The sequence below is a fragment of the Hibiscus syriacus genome, unplaced genomic scaffold, assembly GCF_006381635.1.
Source record: "Hibiscus syriacus cultivar Baekdansim isolate YM2019G1 unplaced genomic scaffold, ASM638163v2 tig00110388_pilon, whole genome shotgun sequence".
In the NCBI taxonomy this organism is placed as follows: Eukaryota; Viridiplantae; Streptophyta; class Magnoliopsida; order Malvales; family Malvaceae; genus Hibiscus; species Hibiscus syriacus.
In genome coordinates, this window is record NW_024062718.1 from 2,631,992 (window position 1) to 2,645,584 (window position 13,593).

The 13,593-nt window shown below is 35.3% G+C and overlaps 2 protein-coding genes and 1 pseudogene across 2 annotated transcripts; 1 reads left to right on the plus strand and 2 right to left on the minus strand.

The window, feature by feature from the left end:
- Positions 1–1,613: 1,613 nt before the first annotated feature.
- On the minus strand, positions 1,614–3,004 carry LOC120123107 (annotated as a pseudogene).
- A 2,506-nt stretch (positions 3,005–5,510) lies between these two features.
- Positions 5,511–7,686, plus strand: LOC120123002 (wall-associated receptor kinase-like 20). The gene is made up of 2 exons (XM_039142024.1): positions 5,511–6,492; positions 7,403–7,686. The coding sequence occupies exons 1-2, from the start codon at positions 5,628–5,630 to the stop codon at positions 7,453–7,455; spliced, it is 918 nt and encodes a 305-aa protein (XP_038997955.1). The 5' UTR covers positions 5,511–5,627; the 3' UTR covers positions 7,456–7,686.
- Positions 7,687–7,997: 311 nt separating this feature from the next.
- On the minus strand, positions 7,998–9,252 carry LOC120123003. Its single transcript, XM_039142025.1, has 4 exons — positions 8,956–9,252; positions 8,615–8,707; positions 8,463–8,530; positions 7,998–8,375 (listed from the first exon to the last, which is right to left on the minus strand). Exons 1-4 carry the CDS (start codon positions 9,250–9,252, stop codon positions 8,156–8,158), a joined length of 678 nt encoding a protein of 225 aa, XP_038997956.1. The 3' UTR covers positions 7,998–8,155.
- Positions 9,253–13,593: the final 4,341 nt, after the last annotated feature.

Below are 13,593 nucleotides of genomic sequence, written 5' to 3' on the forward strand. Positions count from 1 at the left end.
GTGAAGATAGTGATTAAATTGAACACATATCAAAGTTTATAGTTCAAGTTGTGAAGCCTATGGAGCTTAAGGATTATAGGTATAATTTTTCCATTTTATGAAATATAAACCAACATGTTCACGGTCACTAAACGAACATGTTAGCAGACACTGAACGAATATGTTCACGAACGCTAAATGAATTGAACAAGAATACCTTAAAAACAAACAAACAAACATGAATATGATATTAAATTTTAAACGAACATGATCTTGTTTGTTCAAATTCGATTCATTTACATCTCTATTTATCGGATCAAGTAAGAGTTAGATAACTACCTTATGTTATAAGACAACAATAATTACTGATAAATTATTATTATAAAAAACAAACCCATTGCATCACATAGATTTAAAATTAGTTTAATCCAAAATTGTGAAGCTCACTTTTGGAATCAAAAGTGAGTTTACAGTATTAATTATTGAAGAGTGGAATCAAATTATAAAGATAAGAAATAGGCCTATCGGGTCCCCTTTCTTCTGTGATTGGATTCTCCCAAATTGCTTGCCTTTTCTGTGTTGTGCCTTTCACTCTCATTTTGAGGTCAGACCACCAACTACCCTATTTATTGACCATTCATATTTGTTCTTCAATATTAGTATAAACGAGATACTTTGTGATGGTAAATTATTTAATTATTGTCAAGTTCAAACAATTTGAACTACTAAGTAAATTGATTTGGGTATCTTAACATCTGATTTAAACATTAATCGAACTTGCTATTTATAAATATTTTAACATTGAACTACCATTTTACCTTTAAGATACATGCATTTAAAATCCATACCTAATTTTTTTATATTTATATATTCAGACTCGAATTTAAATGTGTAAATCATACACATGAATTGCAAGTGAGTTCAGTTTCTTCTCTTTCTTGCTTTGTTTGTATTGTGTATGTTGTACTCTGCAGTTGCGATTTCCATTGATTCCTTTTCTCGGTTCTTGCAATAAAAGACAGATTTTTTACTGTTATTAATTTCATCATCATTATCATGACTTCACTTATTCCTTCCCTCCTTATCCTCCTCCTCTCCTCCTTTCTTCAGCATCTTCCCTTCAACCTGCAAATTCCCCTGCTCCGGTTAGCATCCAACTCCCCACACACACACGTTCTCTCTTTTCATGTTTTCATACCTTCCGTTGATTAATTGAGGCATGGGGTTTTGTCAACAGGTTCATCTTTTGAAGAGAAAACAAGGTTGGGATCGATTCCTCCAAGCTGCCACAACAGGTGCAACGGCTGCCACCCTTGCATGGCGGTTCAAGTTCCCACATCGCCCGGCAGCCACGACCGCTTCAAACCAGGAGCAGCAGTCACGAATCCCATGCAGTTTTTTGAACCATCAGGTAACCAATACTCCAATTATAAGCCTCTTGGTTGGAAATGCAGCTGCGGTGATCACTTTTACAACCCTTGAAAAATAAAGCATTGTTAATTGTTTTCAAGCTTCTGTATTATTGTAAATCCTGTTTTTAATCATTTGTCGGTAAGTAGAAAGAAATTGCAGGCATAGCATAATATGATCGATATTTTAGGATTTTATATAGCAAATTTTATTTGTGGGGATTTTCATGGGGGACAGTGGACATCAACTATCCCATCACCACCCATCACTTTCTCCCACACCACTGTCGAATGCCCATCCAATTGACTAGAACGCTGCAAACATGTTAATTCTTTCATTAATGAATGTTTGGTTCTATAAGAAAAAAGCCCTCGGTTTCATTAAAACCAAGAATCAACGTTAGGTTATATGTGTCAGACCATATAAACTGTTTGCTTTTGTTAAAAGTATGAAAAGAAGAAGAAAATTGTGAATGGTCCCCATATTGAATTAAAAGCACTAATGTGTTAGGTGGGGGGGGGGAATCAAAGGGAGTAGTGAAGTCAAAGGAGAAAGGCGAAGCATTACTATGATACTGTTACACAAACATTTGTAGCGGCAGTTGATCCAAAAGTCTTACATTGCTGGTCCCTAATTCTATTTATTGTGATATTACTTTTTTTTTAACTAATTAAAAATTGATTTGAAATCTCTTCTTTGATTTAATAATAAGAAATCATCCGTAGACAATGTAATGTGTCTGTTGGGATCCTTTGTTTAATGTTCACATGCCCCTTGTTAAGTGGAATAAATGTTGTTTTGGTCCCGTTCAATTTATCAATTACGCAAACAATGTTGCTTTTGTTTAGAACTGGGACACCTTTCTTTGCCATTACAAGGGTGCTGTTAGGCTGCGTCCCAGCTGGTATCTTCAGATGGACCATACCATCCACAGTTGGAAGCTTGATTGTTGTTCCCAGTATTGCGTCTATGTAAAACACTTTGCGGGTGTACAATATGTTGACATCGTCTAGTCTCGTCTAAGGACAGGGTCTGGCATAACTTCAATAACAACAAAGATATCATCACCAGGGGGCCCGCTTTTCTTTCCAGTGTTCCCTTCAGACCGGACCCTTAAACGACTACCGGAATCCACACCAGCCGGAACTTTCAAAGTGATCCTCTTTATTCTCTTTACCCGCCTGTCACCGGAACATGTATTGCACGTGGTAGAAACTTCTCCCGTTACACCGCTAGAAGAGCAGGGCATTACCTGCTGGAAGACACCTAACGGAGTCGTTGCAGATGAGATCACGTGGCCTTGCCCGCCACACGTAGTACATTTCGACGCTGTTGTTCCAGGTTTTGCACCAGACCCGTTACATGTTCCACAGCTTTCTAGTCGGGTTATCTCCATCTCCTTATCAACTCCAAAAACTGCTTCCTCAAAATCCTATCTAGTTCACATAATTATCAGTCACTTGTATATGCAAGTACAAAGTTTAGCCATTTTAAATCTCTGAACAAAAGCAAGGAAATCATAAAATTTCATACAAATAGTTGGACACCTAGAAGATACTTCCTTTTGAACAGGAGGAATCGGGGATGGACCAAAGAAGATGGATGGGGCAGCCATCCCTAAAATTTTTAAATTAATATATACATTTAGATATTCTTTTGTATTTTTAATTGATAATCTATTTTCGTTCCTAAAATTTTATATGTTTGCCCCCCTCTTAAAATTGTATATGTTTGCCCCCTCTTAAATTTTTAGAAATTCACCTGAACATGATACCACCACATGCCAACTCATCCTATTCCACCTTGTCTTATATTTCTCTGTAAGACTTGCAAGCACTCATTTTCTTCCCCTTGAAGAGTAAGAAGCCTGATTGTTTTCCCGGAAAACAGAGCGACTATTGGAGGCATGGATAGATGCTCACGAGGCCTGTCCAATGACCCTACTTATCCAGTTCGTGGTGTTATGGATGAATCTACTCTTCATATCCTTTATCATTCTTTTGAAGACGTACTTTTAATTTTAATTAGTATTTTACTTGTTTTATATAATACTTTTCATATAACTATACATATATTAATTTATCAAACTTTTTAAATATTTTAACTTCTTTGAAAATTATTGCAGAAACCAAAATTTTCTACCTCAATCCCTACTTCGGAAGCTTAAAGCCACAACTTTATTTGGGTTTTAAAGTTAATTATCCTGCAAGAATCTTAGATAGCACCATAGTTGGTTACATATAAATGTTCTGGTTGGCTTTTCAGCTAAGCAAACTCCCAACAAAGGTTATTCTCTCTTAAACATAGATATATTGTACCTTATGTTTTTCACATTCGATTCCATGCAAAAGCTTCTAATCTCTTATAATCTCGTCCCTGTAGTTCTAAGATTTTAAGCACTGTGTTTTTGGTCCTATATATCATGTTTATTTAAGATATGATTGCAAAAATTATGAGATGACTATCCAGCTCAGTTGGTAGAGCACAAGGTTCTTAACCTTGAGGTCGTGGGATTGAGTCCCACGGAGGGTATTTCATAATTCGGAGGTCTTTTACGGAAGCTGTTCTCAACTTGGTGTAGGAGGCAATCTACTATCTTACATCCCCTTACCCCATTACATATGGGAACAAGGAATAACCATTTTTATTGCAAAAATGATCGTGATCCTCAAAATTGGATCGAGTAGTTTAATCATTAAAACGAGAATCAATTAATTCGGTGTTTACTTATATAAGCTAACAGGGCTTACAGGGCCATGGTGTTAGAAATGGTAAACAAAATTCTATTTACCATAGCCTTGTAGGATATTTACTTATGAGAAAATAACCTCAGTGACCAAAAATCTTAGATAATATACGATTTTGATTAATATTTTTTGGATTTACGAAAATGACCAACAAAATCGCAATGCGATCTCTAATTCGCATTGCGATCTCCACTATCGCAAATTTCGCGTTGCGATAGTTGAAAACCGCGTTGCGTTTTTTCATTTCGCGTTGCGATAGTCTACAGTTGTCGTTGCGATAGTCTACAGTTGTCGTTGCGATTTTCCAAATTCGTTGTGATAGTTAAAAAAAAGATTTTGTTTCTTAAGAATTTTTTCTAAAAAGATAATATCCGGGCAGACGTGTCGAATACACCCACGACCACGACCCGACCCGACCCGAGACGAGACGGACGGCGGCGGCAGCGGCAGCGCGCGAGAGTCCCCCTTGTTCTCTATCACTCAACAAGGAAGTGGGAAAGCCAAGCCTTAAATACCATTCCCAATAGTGTTTCCAATACTATGTGGGATTGAGCATTACCAACACTTGTTTCCAATACAATGTGATTATTCAGGAAACAATTAACAATCATGAACCTTAAAACAACTGAATCAGCAACCAATTGCATTAGTATTATACGATTAAATATGTCATAATTAAAAGTCAATCTACAATCAATCGCGATTATTGCAATTTTAAGCAAAACATTCAAAAATAATATCACTATTTAAGGCTCAATCCCACATAGTATTGGGAACAAGTGTTAGTAATGCTCAAATCCCACATAGTATTGGAAACACTATTGGGAATGCTATTTAAGGCTTGTCTTTCCCACTTTCTTGTTGAGTGATAGAGAACAAGGGGGACTCTCGCGCGCCGCCGCCGTTCGTCTCGTCTCGGGTCGTGGTCGTGGTAATACGTGTCTTCGACTCGTCCGCTCGGATACTATCTTTTTAGAGAAAATTCTTAAGAAACAAAATCTTTTTTTTTAACTATCACAACGAATTTTTGTAACGAATTTGGAAAATCGCAACGACAATTGTAGACTATCGCAACGACAACTGTAGACTATCGCAACGAATTTTGAAAATCGTAACGATAACTGTAGACTATCGCAACGCGAAATGAAAAATTTTAACGCGATTTTTAACTATCGCAACGCGAAATGCAACACGAATTTGCGATAATGGAGATCGCATTACGATTTTGTTGGTCATTTTCGTAAATCTAAAAAATATTGATCAAAATCGTATATTATCTGAGATTTTTTATCACTGACATTATTTTCTATCATTGAGATTATTTTCTCTTTACTTATGACTAGACGGTGCCAACATCACAAAAGCGTCTAGTATTTGTCTAGTTCAAAGTACTTAACAAAAGAAACCAAAAACTACCCAAATCCCAATATAACCCCTCATTGAGTCATTTCCCTTTAAAGTTATCAGTTACAAAACCCAAAGCTTGAACCAATGGATGATCAACGTCTTCCCTTCATCATCCTCTTGATCACCGCCTCCATCACTGCCTCGCACAGTTCCGAGGCGCCGGCCACACCATGCCGCTCCAACTGTGGCTCACTTCCAATCAAGTACCCTTTCGGCACCGGCTACGGTTGTGGCTCCCCACGTTTCGAACCCTATGTAGCCTGCAACTCGAACCAGCTCCTGCTGACAACCCACACTGGCTCGTACCTAATCACCGCCATATCCTACAAAGACTCAACCGTCACGATCACTCCATCGGCCATGTCCACATGCAACTCCATGCAACAATCTCCCAACTTGGGGCTCGACTGGGCCAGCCCTTTCCAACTAGGCCCATCAATTCTCCTCCTCCTCTCATGCACTCCCCCTACGTCGTCGCTCACCATCAAGGGCTCCCCCGTTTGTGACCCTTCCTCCACCCACCTCTGCGCCACGTTCTACACTTGTCCTGCCGTCGTCAACCTCGGGATGCCGCTTTTCCCCCCGACCAACACCTGCTGCGTGTACTCGCCGGCGAATTTCAACGGCAAAGGTGAGTTGGACTTGAGGGAAATGAAATGCAAAGGGTATACGTCGATTGCTTCCTTGGAAGATTCTCCGACGGACCCTAGTAAATGGCTGTATGGGGTGACGTTGAAGTACACCGATGGAGGTTTCGATGATTATTATATGAACAACAAATGTAACACTTGTGAGGATAGCGGCGGAATCTGCGGCTATTCTCCTCCTAGTAATTCGTTCCTATGTATCTGCAACAATGGTTTCAATACCAGCACGGATTGCTACAATAACTTCAATCCGATTCAGGGGTATGAGGATGTTCTTGGAAGTTCCACATCTTTATCAACCTGTAAGTTCTTCTTTTCTTATTATTTTTCCCTTTTTATTTAGAGTATTTATTTTATTTATGATATTTATCATCCATGTGATGCATGGTAGGAAATCAACAATATTAGACGCCACAAAACTATATGATATACACAAAACACGATAATAAAAATATAGATACAAAACACCATGTGAACACATTATCTTACAATTATATAATAGGAACTTGTGATATTAAAATTTGTATAAAATAGTAAATAAAAAGATATAATACTGGGTAGATGGGGGTAGCGGATGCTTATGCGTTTTTTGGTTACAGATGCTTATGCTTTTAGAAAGTGAGTGAAACACAGTTTTGATAAGCCACTTATGTTAATTTTTGGGTGGTATATATGCCATTGGAATTTGTCTTGGCGCTTGAAGGTATAACTTCTTTTTTAGGTATACCGAAATAAAAATGAAATCAAAAGGGATACCTTATATATAAAGCTTTAGAGTTGTTTGAAAGGAAATACAAATCACTCAAAAAAATTATAATTATTTTTTGATGATTTTTTAGGGTTTTTTTAAAACTATCATGTTTGAAAAAATTATTTAAGAATTTACGTCTAATTTTAAATTATTTAAAAATATATCTTTGAAAAAATGATTTTATTTCAATAAATTCGTGTGCTAAATTTTTTGTCACTTTTGATGTGAGAAGGTATAATTGTATCACTATTGGGAAAAAATAATCACAAACTCAGAATATTGAAACAATTAAATTTATGATATGAGATGATATATATTATATATATATATATATATATATTAGTTATTTTTTTTTAAAAGTTGTAGATTTTTATATTTAAAACAAAATGAGAGAGTATTTCAAGATTTATTTTTTGAAAAAGCAGAAAGAGAAAAACCTTGATTTTATTTATTTATTGCAGGGAAGATCTGGCTGCGACTCTGGGTTGGTCTGGTTTTCTGCATTGCTGCTTGAAGAAGGCAATGACCAATGTCTGATTTCCTTTTCTTTTTTTATGCCATCTTCATTTGAATATTGTAAGCTTTACTATTAACTTCAAGAACCTTACCCCGCCTGGAAAATTTGTAATTAAAGCATAATATGTTTATTAGATAGCCAAGTACACACAATGTTCAATGTTAGAGAGTCACGATGATCGGAAACATGCACCTCAGATTAATCATTGATGAAACAATCTGAAAAGAAGAGAAGATGAACAATACAACAGTAAACAAAAGAGGAACTTAGGGTTTGAAGAAAATCAGATAATAACAACGTGAAAGGCTTTGATTTTCATTCCAAAAAGACGCAATAAGAAATCGTCCCACCAAAAATGTAAACCAATATCAAAGATTGCAGCAATGTTCTGGTGATGATCATTGCATTGATATTTTATATATGATAAAGAAATGCAAACAATTTTGATCAAAAACCATATAAATGATGTTAAGAAAAGCAAACATTTTGGATCAAGAATGCAAAGAGTTGCACGGATTAATAATCTAAAACCATCTGCAAATGTCTAGCTCTGCTCTAAAAACAACTTCCCATTGACGCCAATCCAAGCTCAAGATTCGAGAATTTATACATAAATTACAAATATTTGAAGCATGCTTAATCTGTATAATAAATTCCTTCATCTGAGTATGAATGACTTGGAAGGATCACCTGCAATCTAATCCAACAAAAATAAATGGTGATAATAAGGCAATTCCTGGATTTTTGCATACCTTTCAATCTGTTTACAGCCATTGCTATAGTTTCTGGGTTTCGAAAGAGGAAGTGAATCAATAAGGAAAGATTTGAAGTACTTAGATAACTCTTTAGTCTTCTCAAAATTGATAGCATGCCCTGCATTCTTTAGGATCACTAGTTCTGCATTGTCTCCTAGATGCCTGCGCTAGCAGCTTAACATCACTATCACACTCCAACCAAATCAAGAATCCCAAAGATAAAGGAAAACGAAATACAGTATCAGTTACCTTTTCAATCTGTGTGCCAATTCCAAGGGGAATATTTGGTCATATTCTCCCCAGAGTATTAGTGTTTGCTGCACATAAGAACAATATTTACTCATAAGAACTACTTACACTAAAGACTATGTTAACTAAAATTCCAGACAAATTGCAGTAACCTGGGTTATCTTCGGAAGATCCGACAGCTTTCTGTCCTTGTGTAATGCTTGGATCAATTCCTTTCTCTCTTGAAAATACTCTGTGCACATTTCCTGCAAATAAACTCGAATTTTGATACCAACTTAAGACGATCATATTATAAGACTGGACCTAAAGAGTACTCTGCTTCATTTGCATACATCAAAAGATACCCAGAAATATATGAACAAAACCAAGTCATTATTGGACCAAACATTTCAAAATATACCCAGAAATATAATCTAACGGCATTTATTTGTTCATATTGGGATATAGTTCGAAGAAAAAAATGATTCAAAAGAATTAGAGAAGCTTCACTTACATGGATGAAATCGTTCAGAAAACAAGTAGGAACTCCTTTAGCAGGCTTATAAAACGAAATCTTCATCAATTCCCTCATCTTGTCGGGCTTCTGGGGCAGCAAAATACTAACAGCTTCATCCACGCTCTTCACTTGAAACATCCCTTCATCCATATCTTTCTCTTCCAAACAAACCCCATCGCAACATAGCACCAACTTCTCGACTCTGTCCTTACACTGCGCCGCCATACTATAACCGACGAAGCCGCCGTAACTGATCCCGACAACGTTCATAACTGTAACCCCATGGGCCTCCATGACCAGTGTCGTAACCGGTTTTTGTCCGGGTACGAAATATTAAAATTTGGCGGGGAAATTGATATTAATAAATAAATTTGAAAATAATTTGGGAGTCGCCATCGGCCTTTTGGGTCAGGTAGGTCGAATACCTAAAAAATATTTTTTTAAAAGAGTTTTAAGAAAACGTCAATTAAAAAATGAACTGATATGCGTTTATAACCAAAAATTCGTTCTTTTTAATAATAAAAAGGGATTCGTGGTCGGTTACGTTTAGGGAAGGATTAGCACCCCTACAACGCCCAAAATTGGTACTTTTTAATTATAAATTGTCTCTATTATTAAAATTTAAAAATTCAAAAATATATTTAATTTATAATCCTATTATTTCAAAATTATATAAAAAATATTTATTTATTTAAAATATCTGAAAAGAATTTCTAGGTGCCTTAAGACAGCTCTTTTCTTTGATATTGATAAATATTAATTTTAATAATATTGTTTACTTTTTAATTTTAAAATATCAGAATAGGACATCCAGTTGTATTAAGACTGTCCTTTTTCTTCGATATTAAAAATAAATATTTAAAAAAATACTATTTATTATATTTATAAAAATATTTAATATTTAATAATATAATAAAAATACAAATATTACTAAAACAATATATTTAAAAACAATAAATAAATGAAACATATAAAATAACTAAAAAATAAAATTAAAAATCTAATTCATAATTAATCTAATTATAGGGATTAAATATGTTATTTCTTTATTTGGTGACTAAAATAAAATTATCTAAAATTTGGATATTAGAATCAAATAAATTAAAAATATAAACTAAGGATTAAAATATTATTTATTAAAATTAATGGATTAAATCTGTAATTTATCCTAATATATTATTTTAATATGAAGGACTAAAATAAATAAAATTAAAATTCGAAGACTAAATTAAAAATATTATAAATTCAATTTAGTGACTAAAATATAAATTTACAAATACGAAGGACTGCGGACGGGTTTAACTATTTCATAATTACGCGCATAGTCCTTCCCGAAACGACGTCGTTCGGGAAGGACTATAAGAGTCCAAATCGGCTGGCCCGAAGGGCCAACCATTTCATTCCTCATTTCCTTCTCTCTCTCTAAACCGAGAGAGTTTAAAAACTCTCTCGCCTCTCTCTAGCTTCCCTCACCGGAGGGAAGCCGGTCACCGGTCGGCCACCGTGTGCCGCCGTGATTATCACCGCCGGCCACCGTATCCGGTGGCCGGAAAATTGTATTTTGACACCATTAAATAGATCGGGACGTCTTAAGGACGTTTCCGGTATTCTTTTTCCTTAAGAAGCTCCCAATCGGAGCAAATCTACAAATATACCTTCGGTTTTTGTTGGTTCTGACGAGATCCGGTGGTCGAGGCTTCCTTGGTAAGTCTTCTCTTCCTTTTTTTTTTTTTTTCTGGTTTTCTTGCTGCTGAGATCGTTGGTAATAGTTTGGATTTTCTCTGTTTTTTTTTCTATGTCTCTTTCTCGTCTTCTTTTTTTTCTGTCTCTCTGTCTCGTTGTATATCTCTGTCTTCTTCTTCTTTTTTTTTCGCAGGTGGGTGGTGGCTTTTATAGCCACCACCGTGTTCGTCTCGGACCGGTCCGAAGAGGGGGCTTCGGTGAGTCACCGGACTACCAGTGGTGACTCACCCGTAGCCTTGCATGGACGGCTGGTATATGATCTCTGGAGTCTTCGGTTGGGATGTGGCAGCGGCGGAGACGGCGAGGGCTGTCGGCAGCCGCGTGGAAGCTGGAGCGGCGCCGCGTGGCCCTAGGGTATCAAACCCTAGGGTTTCCTCCTGGCATCATCTGGACCGTTGGATCTTATCAGATCCAACGGCTGTGAGCTGAGGCGGCTGATCAAATTAGGGTTAGGAAACCCTAACTGGAAACCCAAATATTTAGGGTTTCTGGTTGGATTTGGACCGTTTTAGTTGGTTTGTAACTGGGCCGGTTTAATTGTAATTGGTTTGTAATTTATATGGATTTAATATATTTAATAATAATAGTAAAAATAATAATAATAATAATAATAATAATAATAATATTAATAATGATAATAATAATATTAATAATAATAATAATAATAATAATATGGATAAAAAATAGTATCTTCAGCTGCCCCTCTTTGCCCATTCTTGTGTTAACAAGAATAGGGCAAAGATGAAAAGATAATAAAATTTTTTATCCATTTGACTTTACTTTGATCATAATTGAGATATTGAGTAAATTCTTCTCTCTCCAATAAGTTCTTCTTATTATGAACTTTCTGCTGGGGATGATGATGACCTCCTTTCTGTGATAGAGTCATTCAAAAGGTTGAATAAGCTCTTGATGAGTTCTTCTCATTATGAACTTTCTCTTCTTTCTTCAGATAATATCAAACAAAGGTTGAACAAGCTCTTCTCATTATGAACTTCTTCTTCCTTCTTCAGATGAGTTCTTTTCATTCATGAACTTTCTCTGGCAATGTTGATCCATCAAATGATGAATTTAAACAAAAAGTTGAACAAGTTCTTCTCATTATGAACTTCTTCTTCCTTCTTCAGATGAGTTCTTCTCATTATGAACCTTCTCTGGTAATGTTGATCCATCAAATGATGAATTTAAACAAAAAGTTGAACAAGTTCTTCTCATTATGAACTTCTTCTTCCTTCTTCAGATGAGTTCTTCTCATTATGAACTTTCTCTGGTAATGTTGATCCATCAAATGATGAATTTAAACAAAAAGTTGAACAAGTTCTTCTCATTATGAACTTCTTCTTCCTTCTTCAGATGAGTTCTTCTCATTATGAACTTTCTCTGGAAAAGTTGATCCATCAAATGATGAATTTAAACAAAAAGTTGAACAAGTTCTTCTCATTATGAACTTCTTCTTCCTTCTTCAGATGAGTTCTTCTCATTATGAACTTTCTCTGGAAAAGTTGATCCATCAAATGATGAATTTAAACAAAAAGTTGAACAAGCTCTTCTCATTATGAACTTCTTCTTCCTTCTTCAGATGAGTTCTTCTCATTATGAACTTTCTCTGGAAAAGTTGATCCATCAAATGATGAATTTAAACAAAAAGTTGAACAAGTTCTTCTCATTATGAACTTCTTCTTCCTTCTTCAGATGAGTTCTTCTCATTATGAACTTTCTCTGGAAAAGATGATCCACCAAATGATGGATTCAGGTAAAAGGTTGAACAAATTCTTCTCATTATGAACTTCTTCTTCCTTCTTCAGATGAGTTCTTCTCATTATGAACTTTCTCTGGAAAAGATGATCCACCAAATGATGGATTCAGGTAAAAGGTTGAACAAATTCTTCTCATTATGAACTTCTTCTTCCTTCTTCAGATGAGTTCTTCTCATTATGAACTCTACCTTGCAATGTTAATCTTTCAAATGATAGATTTGAATCTTTGCTAAAATCTTTGAAATTCCTGTTAAAAATTCAACAAGAATAAAAATGAATGAAAATGCACCTATTTTTGTAAACAACTAAAATATGATGCATGAATGTTAAGTTATTTGATTTCAGATTGGTGAACTGAGTATTTCTTCAGTTGTAGAAACACAATAGATCTTTCTTCTTCAAATCAGAGAATCTATCATCTTTGACAAATACAAATATAGATATAATGTCACAAAACCTCTTGAGAATAAAACTCAATAGTATAGGCTCTTGAAAAGCTTGCATTCAGGCAACATGTTGATTCTGATAACAATTCATCTGATTATGAAGTGACCTTTCAAGATGATTTCACAGATATCGATAGTTCTTCTAATACCAAGAAATCTTGAATTCTGATTCTGATGAAGAGAATAAACTGTTATATTTGACAAAAATGGGATTCTCAGAGGCTGAAACTTCAAATAGCCCTGGGGGGAATGTGGTCCAGATTCATCAATTGCAGAATTGACAAATTTTATATGTGCTTCTCAAATGACTAAGGCTGCTGATGCACTTCTTCTGGTAAAAAATGGGAAGTCATTATGTAATGATCCCAATTATAAGAAAAGGTGAAACTTGAGCTATGATTTTTGAGAAATGAATAAGCAAAAGAATCTTGAAAAGAAACTTCTTAATGAAGACGATCATGCAGTTCATCTTTTAATTCCAATGATTGGTTCTGTAATTTCTACCAAACCAGATTAGATAACTCAAAGAACACTTCCAGAAGATGCTATGAACATATTCATTTTCCCACTTCAATGATTGATTATGTCCAACCAGATCAGATAACTCAAAGAACACTTCCAGAAGATGCTATTGGCAAATTCATCTTCCAAATTCAATGATTGGTTCTGCCAAATCAGATCAGATAACT